Genomic DNA, 21848 nt, shown 5'->3' on the forward strand with positions numbered 1-21848 from the left:
GGTGAGGTAGCGCAAGCCTGCAACCCCAGGACTTGGGAAACGGAGGGAGGCAGGAGGATATTGAATTTAAGGTTGGCGCACAGGCAGTTGAGGCCAGAGTGCTGGGATTAAAGGTGTGTGCCTCTGTGCTCTGCTTTTCTCTTTTACATAAAAACAAACAAACAAACAAAACAACCTTACTTCGTGTGTGTGTGTGTGTGTGTGTGTGTGTGTGTGTGTGTGTGTACAGAAGGCGCAGATATCCTGGAGCTGGACATAGAAGTTGTGAACCACCTGTTGTGGGTGCTGAGACCCGAACTCTGGTCCTCTATAAGAGCAAGTGCTCTTAACCGCGGAGCCATCTCCGCAGCCACATGGCTTTCAGTGTGCTCCTTGCAGTTTACACGCCAGTTTAGACTTAGAATTTTCCCCTTCTATCCATTAGGTATGAGGTGCTGCACCAAGGCCTGGAGGAGACTTTGGCTGTCACATCGGCGTCTCCGGCGCCTCCAAGAGGCCTGGCACGAGGAAGTGTTAATGACATGGCCGGGTATTAACGGCCCATGACAAAGCACAAACGCCACCCACCGTCATACCGGGCACGTCGGCAATGTTTGCCCAGTATTATTCAGGCAATCAATCAATCAGTGCCTGCGTCTGCAGAGGCCTCCGCTTTCAGAAGTGAGGGAGGCGGGGACCCGCAGGCCACGCCCCCTGGGCACCGTGAGCCAATGGGGGGTGAGGAGGCGGGCGAGAGGGAGCGGCAGCGCTGCCGTCCAATGGGCGTCCGGCCCTGCCCCTCGGCCGCCCAATGGGCGCCGACCCTCGGCGACGGTGGGTAGCGGCCGGGTGGCTAGGCCGTTGTTGGCGCGGGGCGGCCGAGGCGGCTGCGGCGGCGGCGGCGTTCCCGCTTGGCTCCGAGGTGAACGTGGGCGGCGGGGTGGGGCGGGGCGGGGCGGGGCGGGTGGCGAAGGCGGCGGAGGCCGAGGCTCGCGGCGGGAGGCGGAGGCGCAGGTCGGGCTGGCTCCAACCGCTGCGGCCCGCGGAGAGCAGAGCGGCCGCTCCCGGAGGCGCCGCCGTGGCGTGTGGCCCGGCCTGCCCCCGCCTCCCCGTGCCTTCCGCCCGCAGAGGCTTCCCCGCCGTCGCTGGAGGTCCGTCCGCCCCGCAGCCCGCTTTGTCTGCGAGCTTTCCCCTAGACACTCACCTTGGGTTTCCTAGTTTCATTGGCTTGATTTCCGGGCTCTGCTACATTGGACTCTTGAATTGGTTAGACGGTGGCCGAGGCCTGGGCACCGAGAATGGCAGGCGGCTTGACAATGCCCAGATGAGCCTGGCGCCGCGTTAGTACCTAAATCTATCTCTGGGTCATGGGAAGGAGTGATGTAAACACTGGCGCTGCCGTGACGGCCAGAGAATGGGCTGCGGCGGACCGCCGTTGCCTGGCGTGCCCGGGTGGGAGGGCTTCGAACTTGACAGGAAAACAAAAAAACCAAACAAACATGGTAGGTCCCATCTCAGTTAAGTAGGCAGTGTTACTGGTCATCCTGTTCCTCTTGTTATGATGTGCCAACATGAACTCTCTGCTGCTGCTTTTTTTTTTTTTTTTTTTTTTAAATAGGATCTAATGCATCCTAGGTTGGCCTTGAACTGACTAACTTATGTCACCAAGAAGGTTTTGAACTTCTGGTTCTTCTGCCTCCATATCCCTAGTGGTAAGATTACAGGCATGTACCAGTTTTTAGGGCTGATCAAGGAACACGGCCCCAGCCTAGGCTCATCACGTCAATGATACTCCTGCCAAAAGTATATATAGCATGAATTTAGCCCCAAGAAAATATCAGACAGACCCAGACGGAAGGATTTTCTACAAAATAACTAGCCAGTAGCTGGAAACTACCAGTAACTGCTAGTAGCTAGCAAGCTCTGATTAAGGTACTAATTAGCTGAATAAGCTGTGAGGAAAAACTAAGCACTTCCAAATCAGATTGAGAAGCAACATCTGAGAGCTTTATGTGTTCCAGGGTTGAAACTGAACCAGAAAAGGGGATTGATTGGTGGTCTCACTGGCCTTTGAATGAAGTCTGTAAATTAGTTACAGGACTTAAGAATGTTACCTTTTACTGCAGTAGGGTGAAGGGCATAAGGGAGATCTTTGTATTTTAAGCTTTTTTTTTTTTTTTTTGGCAACATTTTGTAAGTCTAATTATTTTTTTAAATAGGAAATTTAAAAAATAGTGAAAAGGAATGTCCCCACATTTTCTCTTCTTTTGCATACCATCCCTAAAGCAGAAACGAAACAGAAAGTGACATCTCTTTCCTTCTTCAGGAAGAGCCAAGATGGCCGAGTTTCCAGACGACCAGGCTGCTCGGCTGTGTGACAACTGGTAAGACATGGAATTGAAAGGGTTGCCATGAGGCCATGCCAGCTCTGTAAAGACTTGGGTGTGTCTTTTCCGGTTGTGACCTGTGTCAGCCATTGTGACTGGAGCTTTTTAACCACTTGGGTAAATTGCCTGTGTGGAACTTGACAGGAAGGAGTCTCTGGGTAGAATGAGGGTTGGAATGGATCTGGCTGGGACTTGGGGCTCTGGCTTGCCTTCATGAATGACTTAGCAAGACAGGTCTAGGCCTGGAGAGATGGCCAGATGGTTAGAGCACTGCCTCTAACCTCTAATCCTCTTCCAGAGGACCCAGGTTGGGTTTCCAGTGCCCAATGGTGGCTCACAACCATTGGAAACTCCAGGCACACATTTGTACAGACATGAGTGCAGGCAAAATACCCATACATAGAATAAAATAAATACATTTCTTTCTTTCTTTCTTTCTTTTTTTTTTTTTTAAGGTTTATTTATTTATTATGTATACAGCATGTATGACTGCAGGCCAGAAGAGGGCACCAGATTACATTACAGATGGTTGTGAGTCACCATGTGATTGCTGGGAATTGAACTCAGGACCTTCAGAAGAGCAAGCAGTGCTCTTAACCTCTGAGCCATCTCTCCAGCCCCCTCTTTTTTTGGTTTTGAGACAAGGTTTCTCTGTGTAGCTTTGGAGCCTGTCCTGGAACTCACTCTGTAGACCAGGCTGACCTCAAACTAAGAGATTCTCCTGGCTCTGCCTTGCAAGGGATGAAAAGCACTGGACTCAGAAGTGTTCATAGCTACAGTATTAACTCTTCCGTTATTGGGGAGTAAACCCAAGGCTTCTCGGGAGTAGTACATCTGAGGACAGAGAGTAAAGACACATGCCACCATGCTTCCTTACCATCCCCTTTTTCCCCTCTTTCAGTGCAGGGGATTAAATCTGGGGCATATGCTAGCATGGTGGCAGGAGCCAGATTCCTAAGGTTGCCATGTTTGATTGTTATCATGTCATGGCTGCAGGACTGCTGGTGAGGTCTGTGCAGCACAGTCCTTGAATGCTAAGCTTAATATTTTCATGTTTTTTTAACCCAAGTGTTGAAAGAGAAACTTAAAAATGTGTGTATGTGAGTGTGGGGATATGAGTGCTGCTGCATACCTGTGGTCAGAGAGCATCTTGCGGGATTTGGTTCCACCATGGGGCCACTGCCTGCTGGAATGAGAATTAGGCAGGTAGGTGAGAGGAGCTGGTTTCTGGTGTGGCTTTCTCAAGAATTTTCCCTCTTCCTTTGAGATAAGGTTTATTTTGCTGTGTAGCTCCAGACTAGCTTTGAATTTGGTTTGTAACCTCGTCTAGCTCCAATTCATGATCTTCCTGCCTTAGCCTCCTGAGTGCTGGGATCATGGGCATGCATCACTGTTCCTGGCTCCACTGGTACACTCTCTCAAGATTTGTTTTTATGTGTGAGTGGTTTGTCTGCATATATGTATATGCACCATGTGTGTGCCTCATGCCTATGGTGACCAGAAGAGGGCACTGGATCACCTGGGGCTGGAGTTAGAGGTGGTGGTGAGCCACCTTGTAGTTTTGGGAACTGATCCTGGGTTCTCTGCTAGAGCAGCAAGTGCTCTTATCTTCTGAGCCATCCTTCCAGCCTCTTCACTAATACTCCTACTGAAAACTACTGAAGAAAGAACTTTTTGTTCTTTGTGTGTGCATGTGTGTACATGTGTAGCAGGTGTCTTGCCATTTCAGCAAGGCTGGCTGATTGCAAGCCCCAAATCTGCCTGTCTCTGCCATGACACCTGGCTTTTACATGTGCCCGGGAATCTAAAGTCAGGTGCTGTGTTGGCTCAGCAAGCACTTGACCCACTGAGCGGAGAGTCAGCGATGCTGTGCAGGAGAGTCAGCGATGCTGTGCAGGAGAGTCAGCGATGCTGGTGGAGAGTCAGCGATGCTGGTGGAGAGCTGGAGCAGAGCCCTGGCTGCTGGCCCTGCCCTCATGGGTAAAGGGTGCATTTTCGAGAGACTTTCCACTGGTGCTCCCTGCCTGCCACTTTAGACTCTCCAAGCATCATTTGTGTGTCTGTGTAAGGGGCTCCGTCATCTTTGGCATGGATAAAATAAGAAAATGTGACTTGAGAAGCAAAATGACATTTGGCTGAGACATCCTGATTTTCAGTCTGTTCTAATTTGGAGGAGTCTGAGGCCTGGGATGGTGTATAAATAACTGTGCTAAGGGAGTTCAAACAGCACAAGGGAGAATCTGGTGAGAACAAGGTTACCCAGAGCAGAGCACCTGAAAGGAGAAAAGCAGCTTAGCATGGAGGACTGACTAGCCCATGCCTGCTGGCCGGCCTGAGGAACTGTTTGCATTGCAGGCTTTGAAAGCTGGTCTGGGAGATGCTGTAGAGATGGCTCAGAGGTTAAGAGCATGTACTACTCCAGCAGAGGACCTGAGTTCAGTTCTCAGCACCAACATCTGATGGTTCACAATCACCTATAACTCCAGCGCTAGGGGAATCAGATGACTCTGGCTTCCATGAACACCTGCCTTCATGTGCACATACCCATGCATACATGCATGTAAAAAATTATGAAACTAATCTTTTTTAAAAAGTTGGGTTTCAAATAAAAAGCTGGGTGTGGTGGCACATGCCTTTAATCCCAGGGGGGACTCCAGAGGCAGAGGCAGGTGGATCTCTGTGAGTTCAAGTTCAGCCTGATCTACAGAGCGAGTTCCAGGACAGCCAGAGCTGTTACACAGAGAAACCCTGACTTGGAAAGAAAAAAAAAAAAGTTGGTTTTGGGCTGGATAGATGGCTCAGTGATTAATAGTGCTCTTACAGAGGACCTAGGCTCAGTTGCCATAGTGTGGCTCACAGGCTGTCTGTAACTCCAGTTCCAGGGGAGCTGATGCCCTCTTCTGGCTTCTATGGGCACAGGCATGTACATGGAACACATACATACATGCAGGCATAGCACTCATATCCACAAACTAAATATATCTAAAATAAAACCATGGTGGTCTTTAGCCAGGCATGGTGGCACATACCTTTGATTCTGGCACCTGGAAGGCAGAGGCATGTGGTCAGCCTGGTCTACATAGAGAGACCCTGTTTCACAGAAAAAAAGAAAAAAACCAACCAAACAAAAAGCAGTTGGTCTTTGGAGTTTTCTCTGTCATCTCTGTTTTTTTTTCCCCCTAAGTTTTTTGTTTTTTCGAGACAGGTTTCTCCGAGTAGGTTTGGTGCCTGTCCTGGATCTCACTCTGTAGACCAGGCTATCCTTGAACTCACACCTGTCTGGCTCCCATGTTGTGTGCCATCATATCTGTCCTTCTGTCATCCCAGCACATGATCCCAGCAAACAGATCTCAGGGTTTGAGGCCAGCCTGGTCTACAAAGTAGGTTCCAAGACAGACAGGGCCACACAGAGAAACCCTATCTTGAAAGACCAAGAATAGTAGATAGATAGATAGATAGATAGATAGATAGATAGATAGATAGATAATAGATAGATGATGATAGATAGATAAATAGATGATAGATAAGTGGATAAGGTATTCTTCAGCATTGAAGTTGCATTGGACACAATTAGGCAGTTAGTAGAAAAGTGGGTTGTGATTTAAAGTAATTTTTTTCCTATGTAGTATCTATTACGTTTTATGTTTTTATTGTGTGTGTGCATACATGCACATGTATGCCCCACTATGCAAGTGAAGGTCAAGGGACACCATTTTGGAATCAGTTCTCTGTCCACCTACCATGTGAATCCTCAGGATCAAATTTAGGTTGCTGCTAGGCTTGGCAACAAGTACTTTGGTTCACTGAGCCATCTCACCAGCCCCTGAAATTTTTGTGGCTACCTCTTTTCTTATGGTATCTAATAGTCCAGGACATGGGAGTATGAGGAGTCGAAGGCTCCCCAAACCTGAGAGGCTGGGGAAGGAGGTCCGGGCCAACTAGAGCTACAATAGCAAGAACCTGTCTCAAAAGTAAAACATGAGCAAATAAGCAAACAGAAATAAAAATTGTTAGCCAGGCAAGGTAGTTCATACCTCCATTCCAACACTAGTAAGCTAGGGCAGGAAGGTTGCTACAGATTTGAGGACAGTCTGTGTTCCAGTGTGAGAACTTGTCTCAAAAAACAAGCAGGACATGGTGGTCCACACCTACAGTCTCACCTTTGGGAGGTAGAGAAAGGAAGATCAAGGTCTTTCCTGCAGAGTGACTCGAGGCTAGCCTGGGCTACATGAGATCCTCTGTGAAAAGACAAATATCAAACCAAAATGTTAGTGGTGACCAAGACCTAAAGGAGGCGATAGCACTGTGTGAGAGTCACGCATCAGTTAGTAACACTTGCCTTTTTCTTTGGCTTATTTCTGTAGCAAAAAGGAAATTCCTGTGTTTAATTTTACCATCCATGAAATCCACTGTCAAAGGAACATTGGTGTGTGCCCTGTCTGCAAGGAGCCGTTCCCCAAATCTGACATGGACATCCACATGGCCACAGAGCACTGTCAGGTGAACCGCCCTTCCCCAGATGTGCACTAGGAAAGCGTGCTGTTCCGGAGCACTTGACTGACTCTTGGTTTCCTAGGTGACGTGTAAATGTAACAAGAAGCTGGAGAAGAGGCAGTTCAAGCAGCACACGGTTAGTCCCCATGGGAAGGAGGGACTTGGGGGCCAGGCCCGCTGAGACCAGAGCCGTGTGCAGCAAGAAAGCCCGGACATGGCCTGTCTCCACCAGCCCTGTGCAGACCCAGGCTCAAGGCCCCGTTGAAGCTTTGGCTGGCTCCGGCCAGATGGGACTACTTAGCTCTTGTACTCCCTCCGTTTGGAACTTTGTCCTTTCCCTTTGGGAACCAAATCTGTCTGTCCAGTGGGGTTTACCTATTACTGCCTTCTGGGACAGATGAAACCAAGTCCGTGCCTCATTCTGTGTGTTAAAAGCTGGCTTTTCCTTTCCTTTTTAGTTAGTGTATGTGCTGTCTGTGTGCCACAGTGCACATGTGGAGCTCAGGATAACTTGTGGGAGTCAGTCAGTTCTTCCTCCCCCATGTAGATCCTGGACCTCAAACTCAGACTGTCAGCTTTGGTGGCAAGCACCTTTCCTTGCAAAACCATCCAACAGGCCCCGCAGCTCATAATTCTTAGAAAGCACAGCATCCCAGCCAGGGGTGGAGAAGACTGCAGTAGATACTTGGTTTTCTTGCCCTGTGCTGAACTCCAGCCTCTCTGTGTATAACAAGCGCCTTCCCGCCTTGCCTTGCAGGAGACCGAGTGTCCTCTGCGGCTTGCTGTCTGCCAGCACTGTGATCTGGAGCTTTCTCTTCTCAAGCTGAAGGAGCATGAGGATTACTGCGGTGCCCGGACAGAGCTGTGTGGCAGCTGTGGGCGCAATGTGCTGGTGAAAGAGCTGAAGACTCACCCTCAAGTCTGTGGGAGGGTAGAGGAGGAAAGGAGAAATGAGGCGGCCATCCCTCCTGATGCTCACCATGAGTCGTGGAGTCAGGATGGAATGTGGCTGGCATCCCAGCTCCTCCAACAAATTGAGGCCCTGGACCCTCCCATGAGACTCCCTGGAAGGCCCTTGAGAGCCTTTGAGTCGGACCCTTTCCACAGTAGGACTGTCAGCCAGAGGAACGTGACAGCCCATTTTCCAATTCAGAATAACCTGTGTGAGTTGTGCTTAGCCCTAGGAGATGGGAATGGGGCCACAGTCCTAGGACTAAAAGGGCAACAGGACTTTGAGCCAACAGATCGTGATGCTAGAAACATGACAGTCACTGGGGACACTGGGAAGGATGTGACTCGCCTGTACACCAGGGGTGGTGAACCCTGTGGTACGCCGTTGCTGTTAGGATTGGTGGCCATAGGCCCGACCTTGTCCTTAGTCCCCAAGGCACTTGCAGCATGCCCTCAGGTTGTGATCAGGGAAGGAAGGGTCGGCTCAGGTTGTCTAGGCAGCCTGACTCTGCATAACCATAGTGCGGCTAAGATGTGAGCAGTGTGCAGCAGCTGCTGCCTGTCTTAGCGACCGATCAGTAATACTGCTGACTAGTCGTTTGTTTATGCTCCTAATGGGGTGTTGTTTCATGGCAGATGTCAGGTTCAGAGGCCCCTGAAGGCAGAGGGCTCAGGTTGCTAGTGGGGGCGGCAGGCTAACCCTGACAACTTGTCAGGCATGGATGGTGGCATCTTTAATGTGCTAATGAGTTGTTTTCTTCCCAGTTGAAGAACAAGAAAGGCAGGAAAGGAATAGAAGCCGGCAGTCCCCAAAAGAGAGTGGTGAAAATAATGCACACTTGGACTTCATGTTGGCCCTGAGTCTGCAGAATGAGGGACAGGCCTCCAGCATGGCAGAACAGGGCTTCTGGGGGTCTGTGCCAGAGGCTGATCCAGCACGGGGTGGGCCCACTTCTCTGGGTGACAAAAAGGGTAAGTTTGCTTAGTTTACATAGAGTGTTTTGCTTGTTTGTATGTCTATGTACCATGTGCATTCAGTGCCTTGGGAGGCCGGAAGTACCTAGAACTGGAGTTACAGTGGTTGTGAGACACCATTCAGGTGCCAGGAAGAGAACCCAGGTCCTCTGCAAGAACAGCAAGTGCTCTGAAGCACTGAGCGGTCTCTCCAGCCCGTCACCACAGTGTTTGTTAGTCTGACTTTATATAGCTCCTATCAAATGGAAGTACTGGGCTTGAGATGGCTCAGTAGATAGAGAGAAGCACTGTTGCCAAGACCAGCACTCCTCGATTTGGAACCAACTCCCAGAGCTGCTCTTTGACGTGAGCCTCATGGCGTGATTGTGTCACCTCCACTACACACACAGCTTTAATAACGGTGGATGGACACACCCACCTTAAACCCAGTCTTTGGGAGGTGGAGGTAGGTGGATCTCTGTGAGTTTCAAGCCAGGGCTGTATTGTGAGAACCTATCTCAAAAATACAGAGTTTTTCTTTTTAAAGTTTTTCAAGGGTGTCTCTGTGTAGCTCTTGCTCTCTTGCTGTCCTGGAACTCACTCTGTAGACCAGGCTGGCCTCTATCTCTCAGAGATCCTCTGCCTGCCTCTGCCTCCTGAGTGCTGGGATTAAAGGTGTGCACCACCCCCACCCCCGCTGAAAACAGAAGTATTTAATGAGAAGATAGACTTCACATTGTTTTTACCTCACCCTCCTCCCCCATTCTGAACTGTTCCAAGAACAGTACAGTGAATCCCACAGGCTCATCTGTGTTCTGTTTTCTTTCTCCACACTTACCTTGATACATATTCCCCCTGAGCTCTTTAAAGGAAATAGACATAGGACATTCTGTGCTTAAATACTCTGGCATGTATTTCTTCACAAGAGCACTCTATGTAAACAAGACAGATGTCACAAAAATTTCTCACTTTATTTATCTTTTTTGAGACAGAGTTTCTCTCTGTAGCTCTGGTTGTCCAGAAACTCACTCTGTAGACTAGGCTGGCCTGAACTCACACAGATCCACCTGCCTCCACCTCCCAGTGCTGGGATTAAAGGTGTGTGCCACCTCCACCCTCACCCCCCACCCCCGGCCATGGCTCTCACTCTTATATACTGTTCCTTAGCACCTTATGTTGTTCCTAGTTTTTATGCATTGGCACTTTTGGTTTTGTTTATTATTATTATTATTGTTATTATTATTATTATTATTATTAATTTGAGACAAGGTCTTGGTTGGCCTAGAAATCACAGAGAGCTGCTTGTCTCTGCCTTTGAGTGCTGGGATTAAAAATGTGTGCCACTCCAGGCCACATTGGTAGTTTTGAAAAGTCCATGTCTAGTGTCTGGATACAGTTCTGTCAGGACCTGACTACACCCTCTTCACTTTATTTTGAGACAAGCTGTCTCTGTAGCCCAGGTTGCCTGCCTCGTCCTCCCAAGTGCTGAGGCTGTAAGGTGCACCATCAGGACAGGATTCCTGCTTGGTAGCAAAAATCTCCAGCAAGGAAAACAAACAAACGAACAAGCAAACAGCCAGGTGTGGCGGCGCACAAGCCTTTAATCCCAGCACTCAGAGGTAGAGGCAGGCAGATCTCAGAGGTCAGCCTGGGCTATAGAGTGAGTTCCAGGACAGCCAGTCTTTTTTTGTTTTTTTTGTTTTTTTTGTTTTTTCCAGACAGGGTCTCTCTGTAGCTTTGGAGCCTGTCCTAGACTAGCTCTGTAGACCAGGCTGGCCTCGAACTCACAGAGATCCACCTGCCTCTGCCTCTCGAGTGCTGGGATTAAAGGCATGTGCCACCACCGCCTGGCTAACAGCCAGTCTTGAAAAACCAAAACCAACCAAACAAAAAATCTACAGGAAGTCTGTGCTTGATGGCCCTTTAAGGGGTTCTTCCTTCATTATGTTTAGCTCATTCCGTCTTTACCTAATTGTTTCTTTTCTTTTAAAAAGTGTCCTGTTTCCAAACAGTCCTTCTCAAACGTCCCTTTCCTGTGTAACCTCCCCTTGGACCAGATTGGAATTTATTCCGTGTCCTTTTCAAGGTAGTCCAGCACCCACCCTGGCCCAAGTCACACTTGCGTGTCAGGTCCTCTACGGGTGAAGGGGTTGACTGCAGTTCTTGTTCCTGTGGCCCCAGGTGCAGCTGAGGAGACACTGCTGCCCTGTGAGTTCTGTGAGGAGCTGTACCCGGAAGACCTGCTCATTGACCATCAGGTGTGTGTTACCGGACAGCATCAGACAGGAAGAGGAGCAGGCTGTGGTCATTGTGACAGGCCACGGGAGGCCTTATGAGCACAGTGCCTGTGGTGAGGTCTAACTGTTTTCACCATATGGCTGCAGCACTCAGCCTCATCCCCTTAGACTCAACTGACCTTTCTGCTTCAGTGTCCCTAGCAGCTGGGACTGTGGACACATAGCACTGTGCCTGGTTATCAGGAGCCATGCTTCCCTTGTACTTGGTCTGTGCAGTGAGGCCTAGTCCAGCATTTATGAGCTGCCACGTAGTCTCAGCTTTGGGTAACGGGACGCATCCTGCTCTTAGAAATGGTGTTGAACACTTTGAATAAATCTAGTGTTTGCCCTTTGTCCTGTCCTGTGGTTACAAGTGGTGTGTGATGGTGGGGTGCAGGAGGGAACTACAGAATGTGGAGGTGCTGTGGTGCTGCTGTCTGGCCTCTCCAGCTCCAAACTCAGGGAGTTGAAGTAGTTTCTTGGAGAAAATGTTTTAGCAATGTAATTTTTCCTTACCCTCTTTTTTATTTTTTAACATGTGTTTTGAATGACAGACAAGCTGCAACCCTTCACATGCCTTACGTTCACTCAATACTGGCAGCTCTTCCATCAGGGGGGTAGAGGATCCTGGTGTCATCTTCCAGAACTTTCTACAACAGGCAACAAGTAACCAGTTAGACACTTTAATGGGCCTGAACAGCGCAGCTGCTGTGGAAGACAGCATTATCATCCCCTGTGAGTTCTGTGGGGTGCAGCTGGAAGAGGAGGTGCTGTTCCATCATCAGGTGAGAGTCCCTGGAGGCCGCCCTCTGGTCTCCCTGTGGGTCATGTGGGAGTGTGGTTGATGCCTTCCAGCTGCAGCCTGTCTCCAGAGCTCATGCATCTGCATTGGAGACTGCATTCGGGCAGAGGGCTGAGGGAGGTCTCCCTGACAGCAGAGGCATCTGCTTTTGACAGGCAGGCTCTCCTGTCGTGCTATTTGAGAGTTGTGTCCATGAGCCCTGGGCTCCAGCTCTGGCTTTGCCATGTGGTGGCCTGGCTCTGTACTCTGCATGGGAGCATCTGGAAAGGACGGACACAATACTACATACTCCAGAGTCCTGTCCAGGTTTCCAGTCTGGAAGCCCGGTTGTTGATGGGAAATGCTTTTCCCTCCTCAGTCACAGTTTTATGAAGAGCCAGCAGTGCAGGCCTCCTTTCTTTGCTCTTTGTCACCTAGGAGAGACTGGAATAAGCCACCACTCCACCACTCCAGCCAAAGTACTTTCCTGACCTCAACACCAGTCCTTGCTTCATCCTTCCCTGCCCACAGCTTCGAGAGCCCATGATGGCTGTCTGTTCCTAGGATCTGGCCCCCTCTTAGTTTCCAGACTTTCCTTTTTTTTTTTTTTTTTTTTTTGGTTTTTCGAGACAGGGTTTCTCTGTGTAGCTTTGAGCCTTGCACCTTTCCTGGATCTCGCTCTGTAGACCAGGCTGGCCTCGAACTCACAAAGGTCTGCCTGCCTCTGCCTCCCGAGTGCTGGGATTACAGGCATGCGCCACTTTTTTTTTTTTTTTTTTTTTTTTTTATCTGAGGATCTACCGCTGAGCTAAATCCCCAACTCAGATTTTCTTAATGGTTCTCAGTGGGTGTAGATGATCACCCCACCTGCTGTTGCTCTTCTCTCTCAACATCCTAAATCCTCACTTGATTTTCTTTTTGTTTAGGACCAATGTGACCAACGCCCAGCCACAGCAAACCACCATGCAATGGAGGGCATCCCTACACAGGATTCCCAGCCTGAAGACACTTCACCAGAGCTGCCCAGGAGACGGGTCAAACACCAGGGTATCAGCTGGGACTGAATTAGGCCACAGCACTGCTGGCTAGGGCCTGCTTCCCATTTCTCATCTCCAGGAGGCTTGCCTGCACCACTGGTTGGCTTGCATGAGGGTCTCCTGGGAAACTGCTGAGGCTAAGTGGTCCCCCCATGATCCCTAGCCGTCCTAAGTACAGATTTTATAGTTATGGCTTCAGAGACAGCTGTGAGTCAGTGCTAAGGTGAGCTGTGGCTCCTGACTGCCATATTGTCGTCTGACTGGGCACGTGAACTGTTTCTGAAACTTCCTACCACAAAGCCAATTGCAAACTACTTTTCAGAGTCTGCTGGCATCCATTTGCTGCTCAGTTAGGAGACTGACTTTGAGGATCAGGAAGTCAGCATGCAGAGTGGGGAGAGAGTATCTGTCTCCTCCGGTGTTGTTAGTGGGAAGCAGTTGTCTGTTGTCTGCCCCAAATCCAGTGCTAACAGTTAGAGTAGCCTTTCCTCTAAGCCATTGCTGCCTCTTTTCAGGAGACCTGGCTTCAGGCTACATGGATGATGTCAAGCAGGAAGCAGCAAAAGGTTCCACCTACTCACTGTCCCCCAGCAGAACCATGAACAACATGACTACCTGTAACCCAGTGTTGAACTCAGCATCAGGGCCCGGATCTGAGTGCCAGCCTAGCCCTCCTCGTGTGCTGAAGCTTAACAACTCAGACAGCCAGGACATCCGAGGGCGGAGTCGGGGCAGCCAGAATGGGCCCGCAGCATCTGGGCATGCTCCAGTGATCCACTCTATTGGAAATCTCTATCCAGAAAACCTTGCGCCCTCTTTTCCTCATGGGCCCCCTGGGAGGTATGGAGCTAGGTGAGCAGCACTCCAGGGTGGAGCTGATAGTGGCTGAACAGAGAGAGCATGGGCAGGCAGTCTGGGGCTGGTGAGATGGCTCAGTGGGTAAAAGCACTCACTGTCAAAGCCTGGTGACCTAAGTGTGATCCTCAGACTCGCCCCACAGGAAAACCAGGTCCACAGAGTTGTCCTCTGAACACCACATACATTGCACACACACAGAATAATTAATACAGTGAGTTAAAGAAGGTCTGTTCACACTGGTCCATCGTGGGCCGTGGTGCTGAGGGTGGAGTCCAAGACCACATGCTTGCTCAGCTCGTGCTTTATCTAGTCGCCCCCCTTCCATTGAGGAGTCTGGATTCTGCCTTTTCTTTCCATCACATCTGCTGTGCACAGGGAAGGGTTTGCTGTGCTGGTATCCCCTTCTCCAGTCCTCTGAGTCCCCACATCTTCGCACCATGGTTCCTGGTCTTTTTTTTTTTTTTTCAGAGCTGAGGATCAAACCCAGGGCCTTGTGCTTGCTAGGCAAGTGCTCTACCATTGAGCTAAATCCCAACCCGGTTCCTGGTCTTTTTTGCAGTGGGAGGAGTGAAGGTGGCCGGAGCTCTCGGGTCACCCCTGCAGCTGCCAGCTTCCACAGCAGAACTCCAAAGGTAACTGGAGTCCAAAAGTTATGCTCAGGGCAGCTGCAGACATGGCTGGTGGGTTGTTATGGCTTCTTGTGAGGAGAGCTGGCTGGGAATTCTTTCTCTGCTTAGTCTTCCCTTTTGTTATTCAACAGGCAAAGCCTCCAAAGCAGCAGGGAGCAGGGGATGCAGAGGAGGAAGAGGAGGAGTAGTGAGGACCATGGGGGCCCTTACTGCCCACCCCTGTGAAGAGCAGCCCATGCTGGTGCAGTGTCCAACTGCCTCTCAGGCTCAACAGACTCCAGACTTTAATTTCCCCAGGTTATGGCCATTTTGTGTCTTCGAGATTGTGCTGTGGGTGTTTGGGTGTGGGGGGGCTAGCTGGGAGACCCTGCTGCTACTGTTGGACAGCAGTGTGATGAGTGCATCTGTGGCCCCCTGGCCATAAGGGCTCCATCCTTAGACATGCCGTCACCACTGCTTTCTTGGTGCTTTGTGGTCCTGGTGGACAGAGAGGAAGGTTCTGGGAATCTCAAAGTTACCAGGGAAGCAGTCCTATCCCTGTGTGGGCCTAAGCTTGGGTTTACAGCATGTTAGAAACAAGTTGAGTTACAGGTACATGGACTAGAGGCCACCGTGGTACTCATGGGTCACCACCCTCTGTTCCTGATGGGGAGAGTACTGCTTTGTTCTTGATGCCCCCACCAGGGCCACGCCTGCCTTTATGCCTCTCCCTTCCCTTTTTGTTTTACCGTTCTAATTATCTATTTCCTTGTACTAGAAATAATAAAGTTTGTATTCAGAGCTCAGCTGAAGCTTGTGGTTCTTTCTACAGAGATGGTAGAGTGTACAGTCTCATTATATAGCCGAGGCTGGCTTTGAACTTGTAGGAAGATTGCAGGCACAGTTGAGGAATTTGTCAGGTCAGCATGGATTCCTTCTCTGAGTGCACAGAATCAAGGTGTCATGTGTCATGTTCTTTTTTTTTTTTCCTAAGACGGTCTCATGTAGACCTCAAACTCTTTTTTTTGACCTCAAACTCTTGACTCTTCAGCCTGCCCTCACCTTCAGTGCTGGCATTTTCCTCCAAAATTTGCCCTTTGGAGGAAACTCAAGAGGTTCACTGCAGCTGTGGTAGTACGTGGGGCCTAGAAGAGAAAAAGGAGGCTTCTTAGAGCCTTAGTCTTGGGCCAGCCACAGTGCTGCACACCAATGGAAGGCTGAGGAAGGCTCAGGATTTGTCTCAAAGCAAAATACAATCCTGAATCCCAGAGGGAGCCACGCCTTTGAAGGACAACCAGTCCTGCTTCAGCACTCCTGCAAGCCACAGGACTGAGAGGACAGATGGCAGAACCGCCACTTGTATAGAGGGAGCATGAGAGACCATGTCACTTATGGAAGGCTGTCTTGCTAATGCTCAAAGAGAAGACTCTGCCCCCAGAGGGACAGACTGCAGTCAGCCACCCCTCAGACACCAGACTCAGAGGCTCTCCTCAGGTGAAGGGCTTTGGTGTCACGGCTGTCTTCTTGGGACCTGAAAGGTATCAGGACGGGTGTGGGGCAACTTGGCTAGAGCACAGGCCTGCCAGGAAGTATAACTCTCACCCCACAGGATGCTGTGTGGATATGGTTTGTATGTAATCTGCTGTCCTGAACACCACTTTTAAAAAATACACATGTAACTAAAGTAAGCTGAGGACAGCTGAAAGTAAAGAGTTCCCTGTATTCTTCGGAGTCTGCACTTGATCTCAGCCATCCTGGTGTTCACAGCCATGGTTCCACGCCATTCTTCTGACTTCTTGTTCAAACTGTCACGTATCCTTAGTGTCAGGAAGTCCCTCTGAATTCTCAGAGTTTCAAGTATTATATACCCTTATATTAGTTTTAGGAAATGAATTTCATTATGACTTTCATACATAAAATGTACATTTCGTGTGAGGCTGAATCAGTGTCTCACTGAGTAGTCCTCACTGGCCTGGAATTCACTATGGAGACCAGACTGGCCTTGAACTTGTGGCAGTCCTTGCCCTCCTGGGTGCTGATACAAGTAGTGCCTAGGCCCTGCCATATAATGAACTCTGATCATAGTTACACCCTGTTGTTTTTCTCTTTCTGGGGACGGTGGTGTGAGAGACAGGCCTCATGTAGCCCAGGCTGGCCTTGAGCTTTCTCTTTTCCTCCAGTGCACCACCATGCCTTGCCCCACATGAGCTCTTAGACCTTGGCTGGTGCATGTTGACTGGACGCCTGTCCCAGTTGTCTGTCTGTCCCAGTTGTTTATGTAGCAGGTAAAGCTGGCTCCTGCAGTTTGGCTTGGCTAGGGTTAGAATGTTCTAGGTTACAAGGCCTGCAGACTGCCACACAGCTGATAGGATTGGAGGTCCATCCTGTATGCGGCCGGCCCGAGCTGCCCCCATCTAGAGGGCGCCCCCTGCTGGAGCTTTCTGGACTCAGGTAGGCAGTGCTGGCCTTTCTTCACAGAACCCCAACTGCTGCCGCACTCCTGGCCTGATCCTAACAATTTTTAAATGTCCCTTTGTCTTTTTGTCCTCCATAGACTGGCACTATCTTTTCACCCTTAAGCTGCTCTGATACCAATCTTCAGAGCCTGTCTTCTGTCCTCTCAGGTCTAGTTCTGGGTTATGGATGTCTTGTGTCTGTTGTCTACTTCCTGCATGCCAGGATGGGCACCCTAAGGCAGCTCCCAGCAGCCTTCACTATGACAATCAGCTGGCACTTGCCCCAGAAGCCTGTACTTTGCAGGCCTTTCTTTTAGAACAGTTGAAAGCCCCACCCTCCATCTACTTGAAATTCTGTTGTTTTCTCCTGGTACAGAGACACCACCCCCTTCTTTCTTTTTTCTCTTTTTTGAGACAGTTTCTCTACATAGCTCCGGATGTCTGGGAACTCAAGAGGGATCCACCTGCCTCTGCTTCTCAAGTGCTGGGATTAAAGGTATGAGCCACTTTGCCTGGCCACATTCCTTTTTAAAACTGAAACAGAAAACAGCCTGAGTCCTGTGAATATTTCCTTCAGCTCACTCATTTTCATGAGCTGGCCTTCAGAAATTGTGAATTAAGATCAACCACCTCACAGGTTTTTCATTGTTCTGGATAGCAGACGTGTGCCCCTGGCTCCCCTGTCTTTTGATCCTCATAGTGGAGCCTCCCTGCAGGAAGGCCTGTGCACAACCCCGCACTGGCTTCTTTCTGGGACCAGTGCCTCAGATGTTTGAGGTGTTGCAGGTGGGTTGCTTCATTCTGCTCTTACAGACCTCACCTTGCTGACTGGGCTGGGCTGGGCTGGGCTGGGCTGTTGTCTGTGAAGTCTCTCAAGTAGGTCTTAATGAACACATATCCCTTCCTACTGGTTTTCCACCCAGTAGAGCTGCTGTGGATATATGGTACAAAGCCCCTAAAACCTTCAGGGTCACATTGCATGGCCCAGACCACGTAGGTATCTCCACCCTAGGGTGCTGCAGAATGCCTCTGTGTCCCAGCAATACTCTCCTGCTGAGGGCATCTTCAGCACTGGGTGAGGAGCCTTCTGACTGTGCTTGTAAGATACTGTAGAGCGGTGAGTGAGTGCTGGCTTGGTGCTGTTTCCAGTGACAGGATAGGAAGGATCAGCTGCTTGGCTGGCACCCACCTGGGTCCTTTGTGGCCCAGGGATGAAGATGTATTTAGCGTCTGGGTGAGGAGGACATGGAGCAGCAGGAGGGGACAGGCAGGTCTAGATGCAGCTCTGAGGAGGACTGTGAAACTGTCAAATACTTCCAGAGGAATAGCTGGCTCTGAGAAAGCCCCATGCCAGGCTCCAGAGCGTAGATGAGCTGTCAGGGCAGAGTAGGCAGCATATGCAGGGCCAGGCTGAGCTTGGACTGTGGCTCTCCCTTTCCATGTGGACAGCGCAGACTGAGGGTGTTCGTGGAATAGGAGGCTGTTCGTAAGCTAACAGAGTAGGAATCACACCAAGTGCAGAGACCCTGCTAACTACAAATGTTAACTCCTGGTCACTCGTGACTAGATCAGGGATCAGAGCCATCTAGCAGTGCCGGCCTGTGAGCTTACTCAGAAGAGGACATGATCACACACTCTTAGGATCAATCAGTTAGATGAAGTTTATTTATTGGTGTGACTTTTTCCTGTAGTGAGCTTTCTTTACACAGCATAGTGTAAATAGCATCAGACTGAATGGGAAGTCTGTTAATGCAATCATAAATAATTATAATAAATATACATCAAGTAACTTTACAGCACACATTGTTCAGGGCCAAGGTTGGGATCTGTCTGGACCTCAGTGTGCTCTCTAGGAGAAGCAGCTGAGTTAGCAGCAGATATCTCACTCACAGCTCTCATCTAATCAAGGAATGGGCCAACAGAAGCTTCCAGAACCCCTCCTGGGGAGGTAGCTGACAGAATCCCAAGTCTATTCATGTTAAGAGGATTGAAGGGAACCAAGAATTTGAAGGTACAGGGATGAAAACCCACTTTAGTAAAGTCAGAGGCTCCTTCCTTCTGTAGAATGGAGTTGGGATCCTTGAAGTCGCTGGGGTGGTCCCAAGCAGCGGCCACTATCTTCTGTGGGAGCAGGGCTTGCTCAGGCACTCACCTCCAAGTGAGTGCTGCAGCCCAGTGACTGGCGTAGCCGTCACACTGAGCTGGGTGTATCTCTTCCTCGGGTGGGGGTGGGGGGTGTCTTTTCTGTAATGGTCCTCAACGCATTTCCTAAGCGTACCAGGGAGGAGATGGATGCTGGCAGGCCAGCCCTAAAGCTTGCACACCTTCCAGCAGGCCAGGTGCTGTGGAGAGAGGAGCGTACCCTCCTCAGGACTTCTGTGTGCACAATATCATACAGTAGTTACAGCACTGCCGCTCTGTGACGACTGGCAAGGCCCACATGACAGTGTCCAGCAGGTGGCACGTGCTGTTCCTGAACAAAGTACCATTGGACAAAGACTTACTAGGGCACGGATGCACTGGGTAGTGGGTGAGCCTGCAGGCAGCTCATCCCTGGCGTACACGCACACTTGGGGTGTGAAGGGTGCTGGGCAGGCCAGCCAGGACACAGAGGAATCCCCTGTAGTCTCCGTCTGGGTCATTGATGCAGCCCTCATCGGGCAGAGCACCTCAGACAGTCTTTAAAGACGAGTTGTAACCCTTCCCTGGGCTCTTTACAGCACTGTGCTGAGGAAGGGCCGTCTGAGCACAGAGCAGAACAGGCTTGAATCATGTGCTTTCCTGTGCAATTGTAGAAAAGGCCCATTCAACACTACCCCTCCAGTTCCACTGTCTTCAACTCCAGGAGGTACCCAACCTGTCTCTATGAGCTAAGGCCTGGAGTAGCCCCTGGGGTCTGCTCCTGAGGAGTCCTCGGGAAACTCAGCCCAGGGACCCAGAAGAGACAGGTGGCAGATAGGGCTGCCTGGACGGGAGGAGACAAGGGGCCTCTGTGGGGTTTTTCCTGGAAAAACAAAACAAACAACAAACAAACAAACCAAGGCAGAACCACACAGTAAAGCAGGAAGGTTAACACATGAGTTCCCTCCTTGTGTGTCTCCTGAATGTTTGAGCACTGGCTCAACCATTTCAAGATGGAAGGAGGGAGGCCTGCAGAAGGTGCCTCTGGGAGAGATGCCAGCTTGGGGCAGGAGGGCAGGACTGGCCACACACATTTGTGGAGACACTCTGTAGAGAGAACAGGACACTTTGTGTGGCTGAGGTCATCATCTCACCCCCAGTTTTCCACTGGTGGCTCTGTGGTGAGGAACCAGTTGGAACCTTGAAGCATCAGAATCTGGTAGCCACTGAGGACAGTGTCCAGGAAGATCAAATTAGACACAAACTGTCTGGGCACTAAACTACCCTACAAATGTACCAGACACAGGCAGCAAAGGAACAGACCTCACAAAACAGACACATACAAAAGGTGTCATCCAGGTGGCCCTGGGACACGGACCAAAGTTCAGAAAAGCAAAGTATCGCCAGCTCCTCACTTGGGGCCCTGGAGGATGTGCCTGCACTGGCAGGCTTACCAAGCTGGCAGAAGGTGCCTTGGTGATAGCCCAATCTTCCGGTTCACTCCCATCAGCCACTTAAAGGGTCTTCACGGTAGTGAATGGCACAGCGCAGCTTCTCTAGCATGATCTCCAGGGAGGAGTACTGGGGAAGCTTGACCATGAACATGCAGGTCTCCACTCGGATGTAGCGCGAGTCTGGGGGACCTACAGAAGACACAACACCTACATTAGATAGAGCGCTGGAGACAGGCTGGCCTCTTGGGCACTCACTTGTGTATCTAGCAAATGCTCTGTATGTGTGTGTGTGTATGTACATGTGCGTATGTGCCTGCAGGTTTGGAGGACAGAGGACAACTCTGGGCTGTTCCCAAGGAGCAGGCTGGATTGGCTACAGTGAGCCTGTCTCTGCATCTCCAGTGCTGGGACCACAAGTGTGCTACTTGTGTGTGTGTGTGTGTGTGTGTGTGTGTAGTGTTCCACATGTCATCAGAGGACAACCTGCAGGAGTCAGTTCTGTCCACCACATGGGACCCAGGGATAGAATTCAAGTCAGGCTTGAGCCATCTTGCTGGTCCCTGACCAGACTATCTTACTTCCTTCTTTCCTTCCTTCCTTGCCTCCTTTCAAAATGTGGATTCCATGAGTCAAACTCCTACTGTCCTCGTAAGTACAGTGGTAAAAATCCCCACCTGTCACACTAGGGGTTGATTCCCCACCAGGGAGGGAGGCAAAGTCGTTATATATTATTATACACCTATAATCCCAGCACTTGGGAGGTCTGAGGCAGGAGGATTAGAAGTTCAAGGTCATCCTTAACTACATAAGTTGCTGTCCAAACAAAACAGAACAGAAATGATCTTTCTGCATTTCAAAGTTTAGAAACTGGGGTGTGTCTCAGAGGTAGTCTCCCCAGCTCATGGGAGTCCCTAGATTTAATCTCTAGTAGAACTAAAAATAAAATAATGCTAAGACATTGACAAGCAAGCCATGGCTCCTTGGTTTCTTTTAAAATGCTGGATACTGTGCAGCATCAGAGCTGAATGGCATCGGAGCTCTCTGAGCCTCCCTGTTCACATACAAGTCCTGGTGTGTGGGGTCCTGGTCACTGTTCTCCACAAGGACTTAAGAGTCCCATCTGGAACAGGAGCTGGGAAGGGCAATACCTGCTGTGCCATCTGGAGGGGCAATCTTCATGGGGTACGGTGGCACATGGGCTGTGTCAGGGCCCCCATCCTTGCAAGGGCAGGTGAAGGGGATGCGCTCCTGGTTGCAGGCGAACTTGATGAACTTGCATAGTTCCTCCTGGGTGAACGTCTCCAGAGCACCCCAGAAAAGCTCGATGTGCTGATCTGTCTCCATCAGCCCAACCTGGTACATGGTGTGAGCCTGGGAAGAAAGGCCCAGGTGTGAGCAGGCCTGGCCCAATCCCAGGTAGGTGGGGCACGGGATGTGTGTGGGCCAGTGCACAGAGCAGCTGTGGCAAAGGCAGTGTCAAGACAGGGCTGAA

At 50.2% G+C, this 21848-nt stretch overlaps 2 protein-coding genes across 12 annotated transcripts in view; one reads left to right on the top strand and one right to left on the bottom strand.

The window, feature by feature from the left end:
* Positions 1–800: 800 nt before the first annotated feature.
* Positions 801–15131, top strand: Trafd1 (TRAF-type zinc finger domain containing 1). 4 transcript variants are annotated; one of them, XM_036171564.1, is made up of 12 exons: positions 801–901; positions 2306–2363; positions 6731–6866; positions 6943–6996; positions 7618–8023; positions 8577–8783; positions 10947–11023; positions 11596–11826; positions 12749–12869; positions 13375–13711; positions 14277–14349; positions 14478–15131. In XM_036171564.1, exons 2-12 carry the CDS (start codon positions 2317–2319, stop codon positions 14532–14534), a joined length of 1746 nt encoding a protein of 581 aa, XP_036027457.1. In that variant the 5' UTR covers positions 801–901; positions 2306–2316; the 3' UTR covers positions 14535–15131. The 4 variants fall into 4 exon arrangements, with proteins under 4 accessions (XP_036027457.1, XP_036027460.1, XP_036027459.1 ...); XM_036171567.1 differs by having other exon boundaries at positions 13375–13699; XM_036171566.1 differs by lacking the exon at positions 801–901 and adding an exon at positions 966–1130.
* A 3285-nt stretch (positions 15132–18416) lies between these two features.
* Positions 18417–21848, bottom strand: part of Hectd4 (HECT domain E3 ubiquitin protein ligase 4) — a 177548-nt gene continuing 174116 nt past the window's right edge. For 7 of the 8 annotated variants that reach the window (XM_036171562.1, XM_036171557.1, XM_036171563.1 and 4 more), the window contains 2 exons: positions 21505–21727; positions 18419–20545 (listed from right to left, as the gene is read on the bottom strand). In XM_036171562.1, coding sequence (XP_036027455.1) covers positions 20409–20545; positions 21505–21727 — 360 coding nt within the window. In that variant the 3' untranslated portion in view covers positions 18419–20408. Of the gene's footprint in view, positions 20546–21504; positions 21728–21848 lie in introns of all 8 variants that reach the window. The other variant, XM_036171561.1, reaches the window with a different exon arrangement.

Source organism: Onychomys torridus, chromosome 22 (assembly GCF_903995425.1).
Source record: "Onychomys torridus chromosome 22, mOncTor1.1, whole genome shotgun sequence".
NCBI classification, from domain to species: Eukaryota; Metazoa; Chordata; class Mammalia; order Rodentia; family Cricetidae; genus Onychomys; species Onychomys torridus.

Coding starts and splice junctions, on each gene's coding strand:
- Trafd1 (XM_036171564.1), top strand. CDS start 2,317: ATGGCCGAGTTTCCAGACGACCAGGCTGCTCGGCTGTGTGACAACTG. Junction 2,364..6,730: donor GCTCGGCTGTGTGACAACTG/GTAAGACATGGA, acceptor TTATTTCTGTAG/CAAAAAGGAAATTCCTGTGT. Junction 6,867..6,942: donor TGGCCACAGAGCACTGTCAG/GTGAACCGCCCT, acceptor TTGGTTTCCTAG/GTGACGTGTAAATGTAACAA.